Below are 20,337 nucleotides of genomic sequence, written 5' to 3'. Positions count from 1 at the left end.
TACGCGGTATTTCTAAGATTATATTTAGTTCTCCGTCTCACTTCTGCTGTTCAATATCATTAGATGCCGTTTGAAAACGAGAAATAAAGCTGAGTTGACTAAAGTAAGCAGACGACTTCAAATCCACTGGGGAAATCAAATATGTAAAGATGCAATGGTGTAACAGAAGGATCACAATGACATACTGACCACTGCTAATATATGTGTGTGTAGGTGTGCGTGAGGGAGACAACCTCAGTATTCCACAAGTCTCGCCATGCCACACCAAGACGCGGGAAGACGAGAAGTGCTGGAAGAGGGAGGAGGAGGCGAGGGACAGAATTCCCGGAAGGGGGAGTAACTTTTACCCCATCACAGGAAGTTTGACGTTCTGACGTCTGCACAAGTTTCAAACAAAAACGTGATCGTTTGAAACTACGTAACAAATTGTTTTCTTTTCACTGGACATTTAATTTAACGTAACGGTCAGGTAACTTTTTTTTCTTTGATCATTTGTATGACTGTGTATGACTTTGTATGGCTTTTGGGTTTCTGGTAATATTTCATCATTTTTTTTAGAATTTGAAAATCAAACAATCTGCATGCCAATAATAAACCAAAAGTCTATTAACCATGCGAGTGAATTGCATCTACAACGCCCCTGTTATCTGTAAGTTAAGTTTAATGAATGAACTAAACTACTAGAGAGTTGCGTACGAAATTTCATTTGGATTGTTGGAATACGGGAAAATAACACTCAAAAATAACCAAGAGTGAAATGTATTGAAGAAACTGAATGTCTCTTACTGCCGATGGGGTTCAACGTGTGTGGGTATTTAATCATGTATGTTTCTTAAGAGAGCGGCCATGAAGAACATGGAACGTGTATAGACAGATAGAGAGTGAAATGGATCTTCTGATGAAACATTGGACAATAAAGAGATTGAAAATGTTAGCTTTCATAATTGAGATATCACAGTAGATATCTTTTTGGATAAGCAGGACCGTATTTAGATTTGATCAGGCCCTGAGCAATTTATAAAGGCAATTTTTTACTTTGCTCTTTCTTCAAATGTTTTGAAAATATCCAAGGAGCTAGTTTTGAGCAGTCCCCAGCAAGTGGAGGCCCTAAGCTCGAGCTTATGTTGCCTATAGATAAATCCTTAGAATAAGTTGGCTGAGTGATCAGACTTTTGACTATCGGTACCGAAAGGAAGTTCCTAAACTCTCATCGTTTTGACTATGGTGTTAGTGTGTTTTCATTGCATTGCTAGTCAATGTCAATAACTTTGATGGGTAGGGAGACGTGTGTTTAAAGAAGGCGATTGATTATTAACCGTTCACCAAGGACATGAACTTGATTCATTCCATAGTTCGGGTTTCCAACTTATCTAATGTACGACATGTACATTCTAGGAAGTTTTCATTTATTCTCTTCGAGATTTACATGGAGGCAAACAGCAATCTTTTAGGTCTATACGGTGTGCTAACTACGGGCGTAATGATCAACGAAATATTTTAATAAACCATTACATTTTTTTTATTTTTTTTTTTTTTGCTTTTTTTTGTCACTAAATTTGTTAAGTTCCGTCGCTTGTAGTATAAAGTAATTTTTTATTTAGTTGGCAGAAGTGACCTTTCAGTATGACGTCCTTGACATTGTTTAGTTTGTCTGTGTCAAAATCTCTCCCAATTTCCTCTGTTCATTTCATGACCTTTTTATTGAGTTTCTTTTCCATGGACACCGTATTTCTTTATATCGCTTAATCTTCATTTCTCTCTCTGACTGAATTGTAGTGCTTGAAGAAAGCAAACGGAATATTTACAAATAAAAATGTAAAATAAAAATAAAAAACAGTTTACTGTAATTAACGTTTAGTGTGAAAATTGCTAATAGATAGTTTATGTATTCAAAGTTCATTTAATACGTATATATCCAAGCAAACACACTCACACACACACACACACATATATATTTACAAAAGGAAACTAATGAATTATAAGTACAAAATTCAACAATTATTTGTAACAGGTTATTTGTTGTTTAATGAAGATGGATGAAGAAATATTTGAGTGAAAGTTTATCGTCCCCAGTGCATGAAACCTTTTAATTGTTAGATGCTACAAATATTGAGTAGCGCTCTATGCCAGAGGAGAATATGCGCAGAAACAAAAGCGATTCAATATATTCTAGTGACAGAGTCTGGACACTAGTCAATAACATAGTCAACAATTTAAAACAGTTTAATTGATATTTTAGTTTTAAAAAATATGAACAGGAAATTAAATCCTGGCTATGTAACCATTGCCCTTGCGATGGTACAGAGCTTTCCTGTAATGAGTTTAGTTGTATAGACCAAGAGAAAGGCTAAAGATTGATATGTTTCCAAGAACAAAGCCAATAGCACACATTTACATATCTATCTAATACAGCTCAGTTTCTGACAGAAGATATTACGAATTACAGTGTCTTAGAAGGAAACCAGGAAACACGTTATGATATTATAGCCATTTATAATAGAATACCCGAACACGAGACAACGGAACAGAGAGAGGGAAAGAGAGGAGGAGGAGGAAAGAGAGAGAGGACGAAAGAGAATGAGTAATATGATTTAGAACTAGCAAACCAGAAAACTTTATCAATGTAAGGATTGAACGTGAAAGTTTTGGACTAAAAGAAAGTCGTGTCTAAATGTTGAACATTTCTATGGCGTCACACGTACATTCATAGCAAGCCTCAAGCCTGTTTTCTCAAGCCATTTCCATAGTTAACACTTAACATTTTTCTTCTTCGAAAAAAAAAATCATTCTTAACCCCATTCAACTTGCAGTCAAGTCATTAAAGTCTTAAGTCACTAAACCCTGGGAGGCTCTGAACTAGACACTTAAAGAAGTGTTCTGTACCTACGTCTTTCAATGAGGTGAGGTAGATTTCTACCTACGAGACTCAAGCGGGATGAAGCTAATGATATATCATCTCTGCCAACACGCTATGTCATCCTCATTACGGTTATCAGATTATCACACAGCGATAGTACTAGCAGGTTGCACTTCCATGGAAACTGAGCTTATGTTCAGGAGTCGCTTTTGTATGGAGAACAGCCAGACACAGAAGACAAACATAATTACAGTTTGGACAACTAGTTGGCAACACACAGAATGCAATAACAGAAATGATGTGTAGTTGGCAGTACACAGGATGTCATCAGATGAATGATGTACCGATAATCGTGCCTCTCTCTCTCTCTCTCCCTTTTCCTCTCTCTCTATAGCTCTCGCCCTCACTCATTTCTCTCTCTTTCTCTATCTCTCTATCTTCAGGCCAAAAAAAAAAAATCCATAGGGAAGTTGATGCCGATTGTTTTCTAAACCAACGGCTCACAAGGGTACTATGAGGCCAGCACAACTTTACTTTCCCAAGCGAGGGCCAGAAAGCGAGTGAGACCTGCGTGATGTGATGGACTTCTATCCGAGCTTCAGATGACGTATTGAAGATCCGGACGACATGCGCTTAGCCTATTCCCACCCCTTCCACACCAACTGAGTCCACATTTGGTGGTAATGTCGATAGACTAATTCATCTTGTGTATGTAATGTAAGTAAACGTTTGATGTACAACAGAGTCATAGTTTCTTTATACAGACTAATCAACATCAACAATAAGCTTTTGACTCCTTCTTGCGAAGTAATAGTAAATCTATGGACTGTATGTTATCTGTAAGTTATGTGGACACGAGACACAGCCACACGTAGAAGGTGTCGGAGGAGTTGATTGGCTATGGAACACTTTTTTTTTTTTTTTAAATGTGAATGGGTATTATTTCACTTCAAAAGTCAAATACTTTGTTGATTTGTTGACGCCTCTGAGCGCTACTTTCAAATGAATATTGTTAGGAAACGTTTAGGAAATAGACGCGAAATGTCTCATCAAAGGGCAAAGTTTTGACTTAACGACGGTGACGCAACCATTAAATAAAAGACAGGGTTACAAAGACAGTTTGTGTGGAAACACAAACTCAAACTCGAAGTGGTCCACCGAGAGTGTTCACCAGGATTCGAACACGGAACTTGCTGTTCCAAGTGCTTTACCCCTCAGCCACAGAATCTCCATATAATCATTTAGCATGCACTTATATTTTTTTAAATAATAATTACTAACCTTATCCATACACAAGACACACTCATAATTTACATGTGAAAAAGTTTATATCAGATTGTTTCTATTTAATGATTTGATTGCCAGGGGGAACAAAAGAGTGTTTGTGTCTGTTTGTCTTTGCTATCGGTGTCTTGTATCTCTTTTGTGATGGTAAAATCACAAAATCCTGACTTAAAGGGTAATTTTTTATTTCTAGAATCTTTTTAGCTTTTTTTTATGGATGTTTGTCTCAAACAGCTGCCCAAATGGGGTTTGTTTTTTTGCCAATGACTTTGCCAGCAGCATTTAATATTCTATGAAGTTTATTTTTATTTTTAATGCTCAGATTGCCATACCAACCAGTGATATTGAAACTTAAAATATTGCAGATATGAGCGTGATAAAACATAACAAAGGCCTTTTCACAACCATTAAACGACGACAGTTTTCTCAGTACTCGTAATCTCGTGATTCTATCACCAGTTGGAAACATCGGGGGGGGGGGGGGGGTGAGAAAGAGCTATCTGGGTGAATTTTACAGACTTACCATAATCATGTTTTTAAAGGATTTATTTAAAAAAAAAAGGGGGGGGGGTGCGCCCTGAATTCAAACTCCTGACTCAAGCCTCATCAAGCCGACACTTTGCTAGTGAAGTGTGTATGAAAATAGAAGATTGTATAGTTATCCATTGTTTGCTTGTTTCAAACTTTAAAGCGGCGATCTATAAAGAGGACTGATTCAGCTTATACCACCATCCCAGTCAAGTACAATTTCTTTCCCTTGTTCGAGATACCAAACAAAATAATTAATTACCAATAGTTACTTTGGGTGTCAGAGAAATAACATGTACAAACGTTTTACCAGACAGACTGACAGAGTGAGTTGAAATAAGCTTTGTAAAAAAAAAAAAAAACAGTACGAGGTTTTAAAGTGTAACGAAACGAAACATGAATCCTCTTGGCAGCATTAGAGAGAAGTCAGCTTTAGTGTCTGGAGTAGGTATTTCACTTAGCGACATTCATCAACAATTAAACGTGTTATTCGACTTTGTCCCTCAGCGTCGAGTACCTTCATAGTGCTGGCATTTCGTCTGTTCTGGTTGATTTGGTTATTTGAATGTTACCTCTGTTTAGACTTACCTGCACAGGCGCAGGCGTCTAACAATATTTAGATCAACACAAAAAAAAAAAAAAAAAAACAGGCATAAATATGCCGAGAAAAAAAATACCTTGATAAGACTTAGAGGTCAAAAGGGCACATTATGTCAAGATCATCATCAAGGTCATTGTGTCTGTTATGGACAGTATCACGTGGGACCAGGCTAGCAACCAACTGCTGTCACTTTCCTCAACTACAACTAGGTGCCAATTTAAAGTTAAGTGAACTTAGGACTAGTAGCATTCTATATATTCTATTTTTGCCCCCCCCCCCAACTAAAAAACGACATTCTGTAAGAGACAAAAGAAATACAAAACAAATAATAAATGTATACATTAAACGTAGAGGTAGTTGACTAAGTATTTGTCTAGTCTATGTGTGTTGCTGGTCACTGACATGTAGAAACGTGTATTGCTATCAACGTGGTATATGCTGGGTTCGTGCGTCCTGGAGCTACACTTAGCAAGTCCCACAAACGGCTCAACTGCTTCAAGTGAATTTAGTCATTCTTACTTCCTCTTTCTATGTCCGAGGTTTCTCGTGCTTTTCACCTTCATGACCCAAGGTGTATGTATAGCAGTTAAAGTCAAGAGAGATTGTGACAGTATTATTTTTTTTTTAAATTAATAATTCATGGTGTTAGAAACCAAAAAAGTAATGCATGTATTGATATATAATATTAGACAAACGTAAGCTCGGCGTTGTTTGATGAATAAGAAAGGGAAACACTTTATAATGGTTGTCTAAATTTATTTCAAGAAAACTCAACGGAAGTTAGTTTTGATTTTTTTTTATTTGCTGACAGAAAATGTTGATTCTAAGAGTGAACTGAACCAAAATTCTGGCATATTAATGTTATGATTAAACATAAAAGGGTCATATTTTTTTCTAGCTACTAGTATATATATTACAGACAGACATAGATAGATATATAGATCTTTTCACTTTGTTATTAATAGTCATTCCCTAAGATTTACAATCAAGGTGGTCAGTTTTTCATTTCAAACATTAATAATCACATTGACTCTTGCAATATTTGTTTACTTTCATTGTACGGTTCAGCCTCCCAACCCCTCCCCCTATATTTAGACATGAAACCCAAGTCAAAACTTCTCGCCTCGCTCTATTTCAATTCTGTATCTTTTAAAAAGAACAAAAGTGGGGGATTAAGAAATGAAGTTCAATAAATTGATGCACTTGTTGTTATTACTTACATACTCTGAAACTTTAGATTCCTGACAAACATCAACAATTAACACTGCCAAGAAACTTAAAGACACTTTGGTGAGAAAAAAATAATTAAAAAAAAAGATGAGATTAAAAAAAAAATTATCATAGCAGTTTTGGGAATTAGATTTTTTATAAGTCCTCCTTTCCATCCTAAGGTACGTCCTTAGTCACAATCAGGTTTTCTCAGCAAACAAACAAAAATTAAACTTAAAAAAATGATTTCTGAGTGTGACAAGCGTCAAAACTAGTGGCGTGAACTCAGTGCAATCAACATCATTTCAACACACGAGCACCGTATGACCTCATGAAATCTGATCCTATGTGCAGCTATAGAGTCAAATACACTTTTTTATTTTCACCAAAAGCTAAAATAATCTGGAATCACCCACACAGTTCAGTCACTGATGGGAAAGGGGGGGGGGGTAATGGAAACCTGCAAATCTCTAGGGGGGTTTACGAACGGATGTGAACACGTGACTTTGTCTCGAACCAAAATAGCTCTCGCAAGATGGAGAAACAAATGTTCAGAGAGAAAATCATTTTTCGAACGCGAAGGACACACCTGGTCTTCCATAACTCTTACACCTGGCCACCAGTAGTAACACCTATCTACCTGTCTCACTAATACCTATCTACTTGTCCCAGTAATACCTATTTACTTATATATACCCAGTAATACCTATATATATATATATATATATATATATATATATATATATATATATATATATATATAATTTGTCAAACAGATATTTATTTTTAAATTAGTTTTTTTTAAGGGTTGTGAAGAAACAAGTCCTTTTAAATATAAACTGCCTTTTATTAAAACATAACATATTGTTATAAACTTGGTGGTGGCACAGATGGGGGTAGTGGTGTGAGTGTAGTCAGCCGACGCAAATCGCCCCAGGCCAGCGCTAGACGAGCGGTCAACCGTGACGAGTTACGACGGTCAGCCGAGACGAGTGTCAACACGGCGGTTCGGGAAGGATCGACGGCGGTCCGGGAAGGATCGACGTCGTGAACAGAACTCAGGAGTGTCACGAGAGTTGTAGTCATCTGACCACCTAGAAACGTCGAGCGGCGTTCTGTCCGGTTCGAGAAGGCCAGTAGGAACCCTATATAAAGAGTTAAGGTATCAGAGACCAGTGAGTCACAACGTCCCAATCTACAGTTCGTTACAACGGCTCAGTACAAGTCCGAGGCGAGACAGAGAGAGACCAGTGCAAGAGTTGACACGGCGGAGAGATATTTGTACAGTCTTGTGTTACGTGCTGCCAATTGTACAGTATTGGCTGTTATTTATTGACATTAAACTATTACGTTATTTTGAAGCCCAAAGTTGTCAAGTCCTTTAAGTTGGTGGTGTCTGGTGCAGTTTGCAGAGAGCCTGGATAGCGAGATTCGTAACAATATTTACAAGGCTAACATTATCTACAGATAACCAACTCCACTAGATGACTTCCTCTCTGCATATTTTTTAACACACTCGTCACTTCCCGCAAGTCCCCTAACTCTCCGATACCCAACTCTTCACCGTGTGTCACGGTTGACCACACATAGTAACCGTGTCACAACAAGGGTCTATGTTATTTTACACTCGTAGATGGTCGAATTGTCGTCCATGCTCGTTTACCAATCATCAATAGAGTTTATGACATGTCGACAATTCTGAAGCTCTGTTAATAACAAGCTTCAAACGTAGTAATCCATGACATGTGAGTTTTTTTTTTTTTTTTTTTTTTGTGAAAAATAGCTTGCATAATTAATTTTGTAAAAAACCAAGCAGTTCACTAGAAGAAGATAAAAAGTAGCCGTGGCACCTAGACTTAAAAAGCGACAGTTATGATGAAATTGGATGTTCAATAGTTATTCTAGTTTTTGACAAATGGACAGAATACATGTATACAAATTATAGCGGCTTTCCTCTTTTCAAAAAAAAAAAATCTACTTTGAGACACGCCTGAGGTCTGAACGCGTTAACTATAAACAGTACCAGTCTACGTCGGTGAACAATACAAAGTACATTAAACGCTACAAATGTTGAAAAAAAAAAAGGTACCACAGACCGACACAAAGAGAAAATTGACTAACAAAAGATTCGATCTAAAATCCCCTCAGTTCAGAAGCCAATCCCTAGCTTGACCTCGTTAACTTACCTAGTAACTTTTGTTTAAAAGAACTTTGTTATTGACTGTTTCCATGGCAATAGCAATGTTTTCCCCATGGTGTCATTGAATATTTCCTTAGTAAAACTTTTGTTTTGATCTATCTTTGTGTTACTGGACTATAACAAGTATCTCAGGATTACACTGAATCGAAAGATAAAGTCGTCATTCCTTGTTTTAAAACTTTTCACTATAAGAGAGTGAGAGGTGAGAGAAGGGAGTGAGAAGATAAAGGGAGGGGGAGAGAGAGAGAGAGAGAGAGAGAGAGAGAGAGAGCGACTGAAGTGAATGGAGGGCATACAGAGAAGTGAAAGTCAGAAAAAAAAAAGTAGAGAATACCTAAAAATAGTTATGGGTTTTCACAGAAGAGAGAGAGAGAGAGAAACAATTGCTCACCAAGTCTAATAACTTGCCTCAAGGTCTAATTTAAAACGCGAGGTAATCATTGTAATGTAATCACTAACAAACCTTCCAGTAAATTCCAAACAGATTTCCGTCGTGTTTCAAACCACAGAGCACCGCGAACTATTCGTCCGCCTATCTTAGTGCTGTTATTATATATTGATGTGAATAGAAAGCCTTGCAATTCGAACGCTAAACACTGTTCTATAAACCTTCGACCCGTGTCATCGCCCAGCGACAGACACAGGCTCCGGGGCTTTTCTGTGATTCAATTCCTTGCGGTCTTTGTCTGGAGAACAATGTCAACCTTATAGAAAATTGTCTGGAATTCTATCAATGTTGATTATTAGAGCTTCCGATGATTTTCAAGTTCATTCAAGTTCGAAAACTTGATGAGAACAATGATTGGGTAATATCGGCTAAAAATAGATTTCAGACACGATTTCGCCCCTTTAGATATGGATTTTAAAAGAAAATATTTTATCCTGAAGTCCTTGAACAAGGGTTATCTTTTCTTTTGTGTCTTTTTATTGTCGTATCTATTCGCCTTTTTTTTCTGGGCTAAACATTGTTTATATTGGAAATTATAAATGTTTCTACTCAGATGTCATAGTGTTTCAACAAGTAATATGATTTTAAAATCATGTTCAAATGATATACTAAAGAAACCATTTTTAATTTTTTTTTTTCCTTTAAAAAATGTGTCAACTTTGGGCTTAAATCCACGACATTCGCTTTATCAGCGCGACACCTACCTAGCCATGCTACTAAGTGTAATATTTTAGCACGAAATAAATGACTTTAATTTCCGACCATCTTCCAACTTAAACCTTTTTACAAAGTTTATATCAACTCACTCAGTATGGTAAAAAGTTTGAACATGTTTTTTCTCCCATTTCCCATTCTCGGATTAAGTTAAAACTTTGCACTATTGCTCATTGAACCTGACAAGACATGATTAAATCCAAAAACAAACAAACAACAACAAATAGTTAATTAATTGTTGGTGATTAATTATTTTGTTTGATTTCGAAATAAGGGGAATAAATGCTACTTGAGAAATGAGAATATATATATATATATATATATATATATATATATATATATATATATATATATATATATATATATATATATATATATATGGATTTAGTCCCCTTATTACCTTATGTCATATTTTTTCTCCCACTTCCAAAAATTAACCAATTAACTGATCATGTATAACTAATTCATTAATTTGGTTTCCTATAGCAGAAAAGAAGCTAAACCCCATTGTTTTCAGATAAATGGCAGTACTTTGCGGTTCCTTCCCTTAGATAAGCTCTGTTTGGTTTTTTTTTAAATATTCTTTTTCCTATTGCGTATTTACATTTCCAGCCATGGAAAAAGAAAATGAACGCTAGTGGTAAGAAATGTGAAAAAAATACATAAATTATTCATTAGTGAAGAAATGAGAGCTGTTTATATTTACTGTCTTAGAAGTATCGGGGTCATCTAATGCCAAAGCAACAAAGCCACACCACAGAGTTTGATAATGGCTACTAGTTTCGTTCTTTATCTAACGCATTGAAATCGGACTATGAACATATTGCAACATTTCAAAGGGAAGACACTCGTCTAATTTTATTTAGCTTATCACATATGCAGCAGACGACAGGATGCATGTCTAGATATATTGGAACTCTGGGGAAAGTTTTAAAAATATATACATAAAGAGCAGGTTGGACGAAATAAGAAACAAAAAAAAAAAAAAAAAAGAGAAAGGAAACGTTACAGACGACAGATAAGCTATTGTGAAATTCTTCTCTCTTGACAAGGCGAAATGAAACAAAGAGCTCCAAACGTTGTCTGCATAACGTTGAAACATAAAATATACAGGTCAGTGTTGACATACACATAACAAAATAGAGTTGGAAGTGTTTTATTTGAAGTAATATTTTAAAATAAGGACATTTTAAATGGAACTCAAAATGAATACATCGTTTTGATTTAAATTCAGCTCCGCTATTCTTTATGTAAGAAAGCATTGTAGATAAAATGAAGGAAAAAAAAACACATTTTAAAGCAAACGAAGACACTGTCTTTAATGATGTTTGTACATGGCTGAGTAAAAACAAGATACAATAAATCAATTCCTAGTTTATATTCAAATAGACAGAAGTAAAATTGTATATTTGTCATTAAAAAAAAATAAAGAAAAAACAAAAGTCATTATGGGGGCTTCAACCCACGACATTTGCACGATGCTCTAACAGTTTAGGCCTCATCGCTGTCGTCTTCATATTTCGAGTTTTTGTCCATTAGTTCTGAGTTTTTGTCTAGTGGTTTTGAGTTTTTGTCTAGTGAGTTTTTGTCTAGTGGTTTTGAGTTTTTGTCTAGTTTTTGTCTAGTGGTTTTGAGTTTTTGTCTAATGAGTTTTTGTCTAGTGGTTTTGAGTTTTTGTCTTGTGGTTTTGAGTTTTTGTCTTGTGGTTTTCACTCGGACGAAAGTGTGAGCTATTAGTACGGTACTAATTAACGAAGGGGAAAAAATGAATCGCTAAAAAAAAATTCTTGGAGCTATATTCAATAAAATCTCATTTTTTTAAAAGAAAATAATTACGCTTTTTTTTTTCAAGTTTAAATTTCGAAGTTGCTAGGGCGAAACGAAATGTTTCTTGTACACTGACCCTTAAATTAAAAAAACAACAAAAAACTTAACGATCATGGAGAATGTGTTGAGCTGTAAGTGTGTGTGTGTTGACTAAATCAATATATGTACTTTCATTAACAAGCTATTTTTAGAAGGACTGATTGCATGTGTACTGATTACTCCATATGTCCATTTATTAGGAAAAAAAAATTCAAATTTCTGATTGGAAAAAAAAAAGGGGGAGGGGGCGGTCTTCCTGCTATCACTAGGAACTGTTATCTCTGTGAGCTGTGCAATAGATAACATATTCGACTAAAATATCACTTTGCGACCAAAACGAAACGTACCAGACTACATCTACGTCACAAAGCAGAGATCAGAACATTCTCGCCAAGGCCGTAAAGGAACCCCATGGGTGGGTTAATGCTATTGATCTCGATGTTGTAGTGAGATAAGTGCCAACACTACAGTGAGAGACTCAATAGTCAGGTGAGCAGCCACGCTCTTTCTGGTTGAGTGCCAGACTCGTTCCTCACATCTACATCTATTAGAATCTACGGTACGTTGAACAAAACTAAGACTTTGCTGGTACATCTACCCAAGACTTTATCGGCAAGGTACGAAAAAAAAACACTATTTAAAAAAACAACAACTTAGTTTATCTAAATGGACAAACCGCATAATCACTGCATATCTCTTAATACTGCAAGGTTTAACTCCCTTTTTAATGCAAAAAACAAAATTAATTAATTAGCCCTAATTGATTAACTTATTGGTTAATTGCTTGATTGATTCATTTATTGTCACGGACTAAAATGAGAAAAATTTCAACTTGATCCGAGATTGGAAAGTGGGAAATAAAACGTGTACAAAACTACCAGACACACAGACACACATATATAAGCTTTGTAAAAAAAACAAAAAACCACACATTAGGCATTCGTCGATGTTTAACAGGTTCTACTGGTTCCGGAGTGGCCAGCCTTCTTTCTGACAGGGGACAAACACTTTCGACACACGTATCACGGTCACAATATCGAAAAGAAACTTTTCGAGTCTGATAGAACGGATACTGTGTGGCTTCGCACTGTGGGTAGAAGTCTTAAAGGACCGAACAGCATCGCGTTATGGGCCGGATATGGCCCACGGGATGTAGTTTGGTCATCACTTTATTATTTTGATTTTGATTTGAACTATTACATAACCGTATTTAGATTCTAGCAGATCTATATCCAAGCTCTCAACGTTAAGTAGTGTGGAAAAAAAAATTAAAAGACTTTACATAAATATTAATATATTAATATATTTAATTTCGAGGCTTGGTGTAGACTAAATATAAGGATATAGAAGAACCTGTTTGTCTTAACCCTTCGTAATCGAAGACATTACCCAATTTTTAAATATTCTTTAAGTTTCTTCGTGGACTAATGTCCTCTTCCTCCGTTGGCCAGGTTAGGGTTAATACAAACTCAATGATTGAGATGTAGCCACGTGTAAGACAAAAACAAAAGGATTCAAAGGAAACTTTTTCAAACTGTAGATCTACATTGGATTTCTATTGGTCGAAGTTGTATGTACATCGTGCACTTTTACCAGAAAATGTTACTGAGAGCAAATCAGCGGGGTAAGTGGTGAAAACCGTATGGCTACCTACCAAGAGGGTAGAGTTCGAATCCAAAGTTAAAAACAGAGTTGTGCTTTCTGAGCGCCTAAAGACAGCATGGAAACGCACGCGTGTGGTTGTGTACTTTATTTTTTTAAAATGTTTCCATTTAAAAAAACTATTTTAAAAAGCCAATTTTCTGTATCCCTTGCAAGGAATTGTTATCTATAAACAAATCAAAATGTATTTGGAAATGTAATTTCTAGTTATCACTCTGATCTAAAACTTCGCTATGTGTAATCTTTTGAAATGTATAGGGAGCTTATGAATGCATGCATAAGTAGATAACTCTTTAAAATTCTAATAGAGACATAGACAAAGGCGATAGAGAGGGAGAGCAATGGCGACTAATGAGAAGGTTGGACAATGCAGGGTGTAACCAGTCAGTTAAAGCTACATTTCTTTTATATTCAATTTAAAAAATAAGTACATTTATTTTACATATTTTGATCAACAAATGACACAAATGTTTTGAAACAATTCCTACTTGGAGAAGCTGAATGTGGTCTACGATATAAACATGCACTCAACCCTTCAAATCATAGTGTTCCAGTTATTATAAATTTAAGACGATACGAGCTTTGTTTAACGGTCCGGAATTGGCCCCAACGAACAATATACTGTACTTACAATTAAGAGCATTAAGACCTATCTGTTCAAATCTTTAGTAGATTAGTTTGTCATTTAACTCTGGAGTTTGTTGTGTTGTCATTGCGCCTTGAGTCTACATTCTATTTATTACAAGCGTTTTAATTAACAATAGACGAAAGCGAACAATAAATTGATCTAAAAAAAAATTTCAGCCTTCACACTAAATTGTAGTTTAAACCAAACTACATTTTAAAAAATGTTCGTACAACATTATACGTAACGGGCGGACTGCTATGTCGGACGACGATGTGGGACTATTCAAGTGTGAACTCTATTTCAAAACATTCTTGGAAACACTCAACAAGACTTGGCTCAAAATGTTTTGTTGTATGTATCCAAAAGAAAGAAACAGTTGAGCCCAGTGCGGGAATACTCGCTGTAGCCGTGTTTGACAACAAACAATTTTTTTCTGTGACGTCATTCGGAACTATTTCAATGTTGAAAAGACGTAAGCCAAATTCAATGTTTCAAGGATTAAATGATTCTTGCAATGGTTAAACAATAGTTTTCACTACCTGGCCAATTAGCTAGTAATTTTTTGTCGCAAAGATATACGTGAGTTATCAATCTCAATCAAGAAAAATCGTTAGAGCCGTTTTTGAATTCCCGTCAAGTTTCTTTTTTTTTTTTTTTTTTCAAATTTTCCTCCCACTCACCCACGAATAGAATAGAGCGCAAGATAATAGCAGGGATTCTTTATTTAAAAAAATACACACAAAAAAAATCTAAATAGGCATCTTGGTTGGTCTCCCTTTGATGAATCCCATCCAATTATAAATTAATTGATACTTTAAGCTCACGCACAATTTAATTACTTAAGTCAGTTTTACCAATACAATAATAAGTCGCAATCATTAAAGCCCATATTTATTTAGGTGTTAAAATATTCATAAATTAATTTAACTTTTGTTTCTCAATGTTTCAAAAACAAACAAAATAGTGTTGTAGATAACCAGTGGCTCAAAATAGTTGAGATTTAGAACTAACACAAAAAATTATGTTATTGGGGCTTAATGAATATATACTTTAAAATGACATGTACAATCTTTGCCTTATAATAAAAGTCCATTATACATTTGTAGGGTCAGAGATATCACGTCCTCCTGACCTAAACAGTTAGCGAGAAAAAAATAAGCAAACTCTAGAAGAAATAGCTCAATGTGTAGACTCATAATTGGAAGACTTCTTTCTTTACGTCTGAAAGAGGAAAGGGGGGGGGGTGGGAATTGTGCTAAGATGACCCCCCTTCTTACCCGATTCTTGATTTGTATCTAAAAGCTTTGAATACAAACGCATGCAGCGTTTAGGCCAAGGGAAAACAAATCGTCTCAGATCAAGAGATGTGATTATCTCCCTTTGAACTTTATGTGGCTAACGAGAATCCTCTATGTTTCAGGTCTGGCCAAGATGGCAGGAGTAAAGCTTTAAAGAATGATTGGTAGGTAGAGCAGGGATTCTCCAAGCATTAAGTCCTGTTCAGTCAACCGAACCCGCTTGAAGTATTCTGAACGTTATCGCAATACTCGTCATGCTGAAGATTGTCGTTCCTGAGCAATCGGAACTATAATTAGCCAACCCTGGGCTGTAATAATGTAATGAGACCTCATGGGTTTCATTCAGCACCATGATACGCCAGCCAAGCCCTATCATCGCCCACCTCAATCAAACAGGCTACGCCGATGATGGCAGCAACGAGGCGCTGACGGATTTTGTCACCAAAGCCATCTTGGCGGCGGTGGGAAGCGGAGCCTTGCACACCACCACCACGAACAACGCCAGTGATGACCACCTGGCCTGCGACCCCAGCTCGAGCAGCGACTGGCTCCTGGTGCATCCAGTGTGCTCCACAAGGTATAGCTCCATGGCTGTATTTGTGCTTGTGGCCATAGTGTTGTCCTTCATAACGTTATGGACCATTCTGGGGAACGTGCTGGTCCTCTTAGCCTTATGTCGGTACGGCACTCTCAGGACAATGTCAAACTGCCTCATAGGAAACTTGGCAATAAGCGACCTCCTTCTAGCGATCACTGTGCTCCCTATATCCACTGGGCATGATCTTCTCGGATACTGGGTGTTTGGTCAGCTGACCTGCACCCTCTGGCTCTGCATGGATGTCCTGTACTGCACGGCTTCCATATGGGGTCTTTGCACTGTGGCCTTCGACCGCTACATGGCGACAGTATACCCGGTCTGGTACCACGACCAGCGGTCAGTCCGAAAAGCCATTGGGTGCATTGTTTTTGTGTGGATATTTTCTATAATCATTTCGTTCGCACCTTTTATAGGATGGCAGTATATGATACCGAGCTTCTTCTCGTTCAACTCTCGCGTTCAGAGATACGAGTGCATACTCTTCACGACAAGCAGCTACGTCTTATATTCGGCCATGGGCTCCTTCATCATCCCGGCCATTCTCATGGCCTTCATGTATGTCCGCATATTCGTCGTCCTGCACAATCAATCCAAAGGGATGAAGCTGAAGTCAAGCCTCAAGTCACCGAGTCGGAAAAACTGCAACGGCTGCCCTGCGATACGCGAGCCTTCGGTCGAGGCAGTAAACGGCGTGGGGCGTGATGCGACCGCTACCACCATCGTGATCGACACTGCTGAGAGTACTCAAGATACGGACAACAACGCTGACTCTGATCAGAGAGTCGAGACCGACCAGTTGTTGGGTTTCTTCCATAATGACCGCACCAAGGATTTCTCTTCAAACGGCCACAACCAGCATACAGGCTATTCCCCGATATCTCAGTGCAAAAGAAATAGTTTTATTCTTCCAGAGGAGCTCAAAAAAACAAAGGCGTTGCCGAAAAATTTTCTAGGAATGGTAGATTTAGACAGACGATTCAGCCACAGTCCGGTCATACAAAGAAGCGCCTCTGAGATGGGCAACATAGACGCTAATAAGCACGAGCTTGCCCTTCCGCCAGTGTGCCACAGGAGCAAAAGTGCCAACGTGTTGAGCATGGACGATGAGTCGCTGGCGGCGCCAACGATTCCCCGGCGCTCTCTCCCAAACAACGTGACCGGGTTAAGTCGCAACAATCGAATGACGCTGAGTATGAAGCGGAGGTTTGAGCTCCGGGAGCAGCGAGCCACCAAGCGCATGCTGCTGATCATGGCGTGCTTCTGCGTCTGCTGGATGCCCTTCCTCTTCATGTACATTCTCCGCAGCGTGTGCGACACGTGCGACATGAACCAGCACCTGGTCGCGGCCATCATCTGGCTCGGCTACGTCAACTCCAGCCTTAACCCCGTCCTCTACACTCTGTTCAACGACGACTTCCGGGGAGCTTTCAAAAGACTTATAGGCTTCCGGTCTACTGCCCGGACGAGAAGTCCGCGACTATGGAGATAAGAAATATTGACAACCTGCATGACCTTGAACCCAAAACATTTCGTGCTTGTTATCAAATTTTAGAAATTACAGACGTTGCTTCAAAATAGAAGATTTTTTTTGTACGTACTAAGAGATTATTACGACGGAGAATATAGCTCATTGCGACAATAACCTAGACTGTCAATCATTGCTCAAAGAAATGTGTGTGTGTGTGTGTATGTTTCACTGGATATACGTGAGTGTGCATATGTATGCGTACGTGTGGTAGACCGATTGATTTCCATCTGTTTCAAGAGAGAGGTGAAAAAGAGGATAAGGATTAAGGAGAAAGAGGAGGGCCTTGAGGAGGGATACACTTTAATGGCACTACTTCTATCAGATTTTCAGACAGCAACGTTCTTTGATATTACCCATTTATTAGTCTGTGATAATCAGGTCTGAGCACTGACTTGTGTTACGATTTGTTTGTTTTTTCTTGAGCTAAGTTTTGTAAACACACGTTTTAAAAGACGAATGCAAAAGACTTTGATGCTGCTGAGTCTCTCGTCTATTATACTGGAAGTACCATGTGAGAATCTGCGACATTGCGGTTTTGTATTTATTTCAGCGTTTAAGAGACTTCTTGTTATATACTGTTATGCAATCGTGTAGAAGTGTGTTAAGCCATTACTAATCCCAAGATCTTTTAACTCAGAATGTTACAGCCAGGTGCCAGATAAATTAATGATCTAAAAGTGTTTTTAAAGCAGCGATTTCAAACAAATTACACTGATACATGCCTTCCTCATGACAGTGAATTTCTGAATAAGACCATCTTGATTTTATACACGTTGGTATGAATGGGACATTTCCTATTGGAGATTTCAACGATACACTAAACAATGTCAAGGACACTTTACTGTTGCCAGATAAATAAAAAAAAGACGAGTGTAATTTTAACAATTTGAATATCTTACTGCGAGTCTTTTACTACCGCTAGTTAGTTGCCCATTTCTTTTAAACATTTTCAAGTGAAATTTTAAAAAAGTCTACTACTTATTCAATATTGAAATTTTGTGCTACAAACGGATACACCAATAAGGAAGCTATTTATAGTTTTTTCCACCATCTCTGATAATCTCCAATAAATCTGCTTGTAGACATAAATGGGGATTGCCATCAATGGAGAATAACTGATCAAAGTAGATGATGGATGCGTCCAGGACACAAAATATCAGACGTGTTCATAAGCTACGTAGTTCAAAGTGTAATTCACAATTTGTGTGCACTTTTCATCACTGTAGCGTCCACTTTCTGAACTCATTCGATGGTAGCACAATATTTAGTAGGCGGCAGTCATCTTTCGATATGGCGTCCTTGACATTGTCGAGTTGGTCTGCTTATTTCATATTGATCTCCATAATTATCCTCTTTTTATTTCTTGCATTTTTCATTAGATTGCCTAAGCATTTCTCCGTATCGCTTACTCTTCTTGTACAATGTTACCGCTATTTCATTTTATTGATTCAAGAATGTCAATCAGATCTTTAAGAAATCAAAATGTAAACACATCACATTGCTGTGTACAAAACGTATCTACAAACAGACGATATAAAAAACTATACTGAAGATAATTACTGTAAATAATAAGGTTGGTCCTTTTTTTTTTTTTACTTTAAAATCGTAAATAGAGAGAAGAGAGCAAAAAAAGTACAAGTTACAACGATGATAGGTCTCGCTACTAGATCAGACTGAAGCTGAATGTCAATGTCAACTGTTGTAAAGTCCAAGTCTTATTGATGACATGTTTATTCTTTTGTTTTTCATCCTCTGAAATAAATCATCAAATCAGACTTTTTATGAATGGTGTTTATGTTTTCAATCTGTATGCACTGAGTGACAGCACGTCAGGTAGCGTCAAGACCGAACATACAGTGGAACTGTCAAGTCACATAGAGCGCAAGTCTGATATGTTTGTTTTGTATTTATAGGAGGAAAGATAATTTGGAGGCACCCGATTTAAAATGGTTCAAGTTTAGTTTGACAGGTCGCTATACGTACATAATGGGTACATGGTGCGAATCTATCTGGATAACATTTAATTACCGAAATGTCTAATTGCTATTACTGTAAGACTGTGCGTACACTTACTTATAAATGCACATTCTTTTTATGTATGATCCGTTACAAAAAGAACCTAAGTAGTTTAATTATGTTTTTTGAAGACTAAGACTCAGACGGCTTTATTGATCCTTATGGAAATTCGTTGTGATTACAAGGACTCTTCTCATATAAAGACAACACAACAGAAAAACATAAACATAAATAGAACAGACACAACATAAAGAGTTCATTCAGCGACGACACACAGGCACCTTTTCATGTTCCCTGATCTTGAGCACAACTAATTCTGCCCCTGACAAAGGTTAAGCAATTATGTTTTAGGAAGGCTGTCAATGCTGTTTAGTGTCACGCGATTCACATAAATACATCAAATTAATTTAGAAGTATTGTTTCTTCCTGGGTGAATTTTAAGGAAGGTTGCAGAGTTGTAGGTAGTTAAGAACATCAAGTTATGACCTAGATATGTAATATTTGCTGTAATGTCTGGGTTTGCAAGTGAAGAGGTATTACAAGACCATCCTCTGCGTGAGACTGGAGTTCGATGCTAAACAACACAAGATGTTATAACTCTTAATGCCCAACGTAAGAACAGTTTAATGACATGAAATACGAGATCTTTGTCTTTTGTTCGTAGCACCGCGGCCTATGTACGATTTGTCTTTCTGTTTCTTTTAGAGGCAACTTGCTGTCAGGCTGTCTAATCTAAGGTACAACTTCTATAGACAGTACATGTAGATAGCCTAAGACTGTACATATTGTATTATATAATATATATATATATATATATATATATATCCAATCATCTAGTTCTTCGCTGCGAGTCTAGCCAACACTCTTTCTTTCTTCCTGTTACCTTCTAACTAGTTTTAA

General features: G+C 37.2%; 2 protein-coding genes across 2 annotated transcripts in view; one reads left to right on the top strand and one right to left on the bottom strand.

Moving 5' to 3' along the window:
• LOC106072714 (phosphatidylinositide phosphatase SAC2-like) overlaps nucleotides 1-20,337 on the bottom strand; it is a 159,723-nt gene that overhangs the window by 91,774 nt on the left and 47,612 nt on the right. The gene's annotated exons all lie outside the window — the stretch shown is intronic.
• On the top strand, nucleotides 306-18,561 carry LOC106078440 (octopamine receptor 2-like). Its single transcript, XM_056021408.1, has 2 exons — nucleotides 306-464; nucleotides 15,418-18,561. Exon 2 carries the CDS (start codon nucleotides 15,646-15,648, stop codon nucleotides 17,380-17,382), a length of 1,737 nt encoding a protein of 578 aa, XP_055877383.1. The 5' UTR covers nucleotides 306-464; nucleotides 15,418-15,645; the 3' UTR covers nucleotides 17,383-18,561.

Source organism: Biomphalaria glabrata, chromosome 1 (assembly GCF_947242115.1).
Source record: "Biomphalaria glabrata chromosome 1, xgBioGlab47.1, whole genome shotgun sequence".
In the NCBI taxonomy this organism is placed as follows: domain Eukaryota; kingdom Metazoa; phylum Mollusca; class Gastropoda; family Planorbidae; genus Biomphalaria; species Biomphalaria glabrata.
This window is presented reverse-complemented; position numbering and strand designations above follow the sequence as displayed.

What these genes read in the sequence shown, in the direction of transcription:
- LOC106078440 (XM_056021408.1), top strand. Translation starts at nt 15,646, where the DNA reads ATGATACGCCAGCCAAGCCCTATCATCGCCCACCTCAATCAAACAGGC.